Genomic DNA, 5,749 nt, shown 5'->3' with positions numbered 1-5,749 from the left:
GATACATTCTTTATTTTGTGAAATTTATTCAATTCTCTGAAGTCTTGAATGGCCCCAGTGGCCCTGATGTGTTTCCTTACCATTCTTAAAGTTGTCATTTTCCATAGTCTGCAGTATTATTTCTAAAAACCCTTATGGAGATAGAGTACTTTTCTTTCCATTTATAATTTCGTGTTGATTTTGTTTTTCAACCCTTGAAAGAGCATTACGCCTCTGTTAAACATGCAGCGTAAATCCAGCACTACCATGTTTTTAGCTATTCTGAGCCAAAATTATTCACCAGTGGCAGAATGGGTACATACTCTAGCGTCCACATGTTTTAGAAACTTTTTTGGTTTAGAGCATTGGTGTTTGATGTATCGGCACTCACTGGCTGTGAGTGTACAGTGAAATTTGTGGAGCAGCTGCCCATTGGCTGAATGTTTATAGAATTGTTTTTTCTTCTATTTCCATTAGAATGTGTTAATCCTTATGCGTAAAGTTGCTATTATTCATTTTATATCTTCAAGTGGATATTGATTTTGGATGTGTTGAGTTACTGTACAGAGAATCTTAAGTGTAGAGTCTGTGACAAATTATGTGCTTTTTGAAGATAATAAATCTATTTTCATAATTATCAAAATTTTATGTGGAATTTGGTGGTTTTTAAAAAGTAAACCAGATAAGACAATTGAAAATCTTAAGGATATATAAGCAGTTAAATATTTTTGATTCTTAAAAGAAAATACAATCTGCTAGTAGTCATTCTGGGCTGGGGCAATAGCTTGACGGTCAAAGTGCCTGCCTAGTAAGCGCAAGGTCCTAGGTTTAATCCCTGGTAACACATGCTGTACTGGCTCCATGCAGAGCTGGCCACCGAAACCAGGAAAAGTGGTGCATTCCTGTAATCCCAGTGCTGGGGAGGCTGAGGCAGGAGGATCACTACAAGTCCAAACTATGTAGCAAGACCTTGTACCAGATACGTAAATAAAAGATTTAAAAACAAAACAAAACATGAAGGTGAAACCATAAAAATGTCCTTGGGAGTGGGTAATAACTAAAGAATTAGCCAGAGGGATGGCTCAGTAGAATAAGTGCTTGCCTGGAGAGTGCAAGGGCCTGAGTTCAATCCCTGGTACCACAAAAAAAATTCCCTAAAATACAAAAAAAAAAAAAAAAAAAAAAAAAAGAGTGCTTTTCATCAACATTTTCTGTTTTGTAAAATACAAGATTTTGTTTGAAAAATTTCCCACTAATTTAGGAAGCCAGCAACTGCCCACATAACTGCTGTTTTGGTGTTCTGTTGCCAGACTCAGTGAAGTAGTAATTATCAACTTCTGTTCTTTTTGATATGATTAGTTTCATGTCTGTAGTTTACAAATGTGGAGAAAAAGATAAAGCTCCATAAACACTAAGATTGACAGGCATTTGTTAGTTGTTAGCAATGAGATGTAGGACCGAATAAATTAGAACTTTTCTTCTCTGTATACTTACTGTTTTAGCTCAGAAAGAGTTTAGCATTTAAAATTCGAGGGAGGAGCTGGGGTTAGCTCAGAGGTGGATCTGCGGCTCAGTACACAGAAGCTGCGTCATCTTTCTCCACCAGGAAAGAGAAAACAGCTTAATTTTCCGTAGTACTGGGGATTTATCCCAGTGCCCCACACGTGCTAGCAAGTGCTACATCTCCAGCCCTTTTTCTTCTAATTTAAAAAGTTTGAGTCAGGGTCTTACTATCCAGGCTAGCCTCCAACTTTTGATACTTGTGCCTCAGCCTACTAAGTCGCTAGGATGACAGGTGTATGCCAACGTGCTCAGTGTTAGAGGAGTTGTAAAGTAGTTTATTTTTCTAAACAACGTTTTCCCATTTTGTTTCTTTGAATGGTACAGGGCCTTGTTTATGCTAGACACATTCTCAAACACTGAGCAAGCCTACCAGTAATTGCTGTTTTCATTATCCTGACTTAGGGTGTATTTTTAAAAGGTGGAAATGTATAACTGATTTTAGAAGCAAATACTATTCCTAATACACAGTGTGACTTTTAGAAATAGCAAAGCATTCTATATACATTCTGTTGAACTTATTAACTATCTAGTCTCCAAGACTTGGAAGCATTGTATATATTCTATTGCTCTGTAATTTTCACTTGGCTCTTTGTTTATAAATATCTTTACTTAGCATAATTATAAAGTATGCCATTGGGTCTCTTTTCTTCTAGCCACAAGGAATTGTGGAAATGTACCACTCCCAATTCCTAAGCCCAAAGTGGCTTTTCTGATCTTGGTAAAGAATACTGTGATCTGTGGGATTTTTTTGTCCCCTTACTTTTGATGTCACTATTAAGGTAGAAATATGCAAAGGTGGATGTTAGTATTTTACTATTATTCTTTAGAATTCTTATTTTCCCTTTTCACTCAAGTACATCTGGAACTAAATTAACTTTTCCTTTATTCTTTGAAATTTTTCTCTTTCCTCTGTCATATATTCTTTGTTTTGTTGTTGCTCAGTAAAGTTAATTCAGTGCTTAATATCCAAGCATTGAAGATGGAGGACAAGATAGGCCAGATTATGCCTTTAATAAATATACAGCCTAGTGGAGACAGAAAACACAAAGAAATAAGATTTTAGATATTGCTAAATAATGAAGTGGTTAGGACTATGTGGAGTTGGGTAAGATTACAGCTGGAGGAGTATAAATGTCTAGGTTATCAGGCTATATCTTGGCTCCATTTAAGTTTGTCTGCTATAAGTTGAGTTCCCAGAAGTCTTTACCCTTAAGACTCTGAGACTAAAGTCTCAGAGTATCTGGCCCTGAGTGGTAGCTTGTATCTGCTGGCATGATAAGGATGATTGGGTATTGCCAGGATCCATCTAAAACATCACTCAATCCTGGATGAGTGAGCAGATGATTAAATATTGATATCAGCATCCTTGGGCATACCCAGATGAGTGATGTTTGCCTACTACTTTTTGAAGTGACGCAGTGTTTTGGTTGTGGTCCGAAGCTTCTAAGCACTACTACTTGGCATCTCCTTTCTTCAGTGGAGTTTCTACCTTTCAGATGTGGTACAATGATAGTTAGGTTGAATATTGCTTGCCTTCACTCATCATCTTCATATAAGTCCTTCCCCCCACTCCCATTTCTTGTTTTTGTCCCAGTTTTTTAAAAAACTGGTTTTTCGCTGATGTTCATGAAGAGTGAGTCAATTGTGCTGTTAATGAAAGCAAATGCTAATTAAGAAAGTGCATTTCTTTACAGAGCTGTGTCAAATCATCCTTTCAGCCATCTGCTGGAAAAGTAAAATCATGTCTGAAATAATGCCTTTTTAATTGTATCCTTTACTATTATAGATGTACGATAGTACCGTATCATATTTCTGTGAATTTAAAATATCTTATACCTACTTTATGATACGTAGTAGTGACGGTACTTTATCAAAGCTGTTTTTAATGATGTTATTTTAGAATATTTTCTTTTCAGATGATGATTAAGAAGCTCATAAAAAAAATAGAGAGAGAATGGTGCCAGGTACCACAACAGTAATAAATAAAAATAAAAATAAAAATAGAATAAAGTAAAATAAAACACACTCAAACTAATTCTTCTTCCAAGTTTCTATAACTTTCTATACAGAGAGGTTTACCTGTCCAGCTTCTGGCTTTTCCTGCTGAAGGCTTTCAGGAAATGTAAGCCCTTCCCCAAAATATATTCCTCATGAAGAGAGGGGGAAGCTGGGAAATCTAGCTTGCTTAAGCAATCACTTTGTTGATATTGGGCAGTGATGGTAATCCTTTTAGAGAAGAGTTCCCCAACTCGGGCTGAGGCCTCACAGCACTGGGTAGCGGCAGCCATAGACAAGTTTCCCAGCTGCAACCCCAAGTGCTCTTAATTATTGCAAACTGCCAACACTGCAGGTAAACCTGAATACTCAGATTTCATTTTAGAAAAAGAAACTCATACATTAGCATCTTCTGACTGAAAAATAAAACAGCATGCATTTCTTGGGTTTGCCACCACTGATAGGGTGCCCTACTTGATTCAAATTTTATAAGTAGTCACTCTAAATAGGATTTTTCATAGCAGAAAATGTCCTTTTCCTCTTTCCCACACATCCTGGGGCAGAGTTCTCTGTCCTCAGGCTTGGGAAGCTAGTCCCTCTGCTTTGTAAACTGAACTCTCTGAAAAAAATCTCCTTACATGAATGAAAAGAGGAAAAATCTATTTTACTGCTGGTGATATGCCTCTCTAAAATACAAAGCTCTGGTAGAGACTTCTCTTGTCCTTTTCTAAGGGTCATATAGGTTGAGTATCTTTATCTTTATCTATCTATCTCATGCTTGGGACCAGAAAGTACTTGGGATTTTAGGAATATTGTCACACACATGATGAGTTACGTTGCAGATGAAACTCAAACTCTACACAGAAAATTAATGTATGTTTCATGGATACCTCATACACATAGCCTGATGATAATTTTGCATAATATTTTTAATTTGTACATGTAATAGTTTTGTGGCATGAAATTTTCTACTTGTGTCATGTTAGTACTAAAAACATTCTGGATTTAGAGCATTACAGTTACAAGAGTTTTGAACTAGTGACCCTCAGAGTGACAGTAGAAATCTTTTAATACTTGCCTGATTGACTTGTCTCTTCTGTACTCTGTAGAATTTTTTTAGTTACCTACTCAATTTATTTTATTTTCTGCAGTATTGGGGATTGAATTAGGGACCTTGCACTTGCCAGGCAGGCACTTATGCTGTAGAGCTATATCCCCAGCCCTCAATTTGTTTTAAAAATTCATAAATTTGTTTAATTTTAAAAACTAAATTGGGGGGCTGGGGAAATAGCTCAGTAGAATAAGTGCTTGCATGTAAGGGCCTGAGTTCAATCCCCGGTTCCAGAATAAAACAGAACAAAACAAAACAAAATTGGTATCTCCTGAGATAAGTAATTCTGAAAACTAAGCTCCAAATGAAAACAGACATTTTCTAAAAAAGATTTTTGGTAGCAATGAATAGTTTTCATGTCTATCCCTTAAATCTTCCCAATGGTCATACTATTTAGAGTTGTTATAGATTTTGACACCAGCTTAAATGTTATGTTTTATTTCTTTCCTTGCAGGTGTGAAAGTTGTGTGGATTTACTGTTTGTGAGAGGAGCTGGGAACTGCCCTGAATGTGGCACCCCACTTAGAAAGAGTAACTTCAGGGTACAGCTCTTTGAAGATCCCACTGTTGACAAAGAAGTGGAGATTCGGAAAAAAGTGTTAAAGATGTAAGTATTATTGTTTGAATGATTCAGCCAAGATTTTGACAGTTATTTTAATAGTGTCATTTGCTGATATAACTTTAAGTTTATCTATGTACTTAAGTTATTATTTTTAAAAAAATTTATTTATTTGATACAGGATCTTACTTTATAAACCCTACCCACACACTTAGAAACCTTCCCCGCACTTTTAAAAACACTTTTAATGTTCTTAACCATTTTCTAAACTCGTAAACCTATGTAATTTTGACAACATATGTATACTGTATCAGGGCTGGCATGATAGCTCAGCGGACTAAGTGCCTGCTTAGACAAGCGCAGGGGCCAGGGTTTGATACCTTGCACCATAAGGCTGGCCCCACCTCCCAGGCACACTGAGCCAGCAACTGAGTCTTAATGTGGTGGTGCACGCCTGTCATCCTAGAACTGGGGAGGCTGAAAACAGGAGGATCACTACGAGTTCAAGCTGCGCAGTGAGACCGTGCACAATATAATAAATA

General features: G+C 36.8%; 1 protein-coding gene across 1 annotated transcript in view; it reads left to right on the top strand.

Moving 5' to 3' along the window:
- The window catches only part of Mnat1 (MNAT1, CDK activating kinase assembly factor), a 328,673-nt gene that overhangs the window by 108,311 nt on the left and 214,613 nt on the right, over window positions 1-5,749 (top strand). Inside the window, exon 2 of the mRNA XM_004624809.2 lies at window positions 5,103-5,255. Coding sequence (XP_004624866.1) covers window positions 5,103-5,255 — 153 coding nt within the window. The remainder of the gene's footprint in view (window positions 1-5,102; window positions 5,256-5,749) is intronic.

Source organism: Octodon degus, unplaced genomic scaffold, assembly GCF_000260255.1.
Source record: "Octodon degus isolate 3935 unplaced genomic scaffold, OctDeg1.0 scaffold00007, whole genome shotgun sequence".
Classification (NCBI taxonomy): domain Eukaryota; kingdom Metazoa; phylum Chordata; class Mammalia; order Rodentia; family Octodontidae; genus Octodon; species Octodon degus.
Note: the sequence above shows the minus strand (reverse complement) of the source record. Positions and strands in the feature narration are given on the sequence as shown.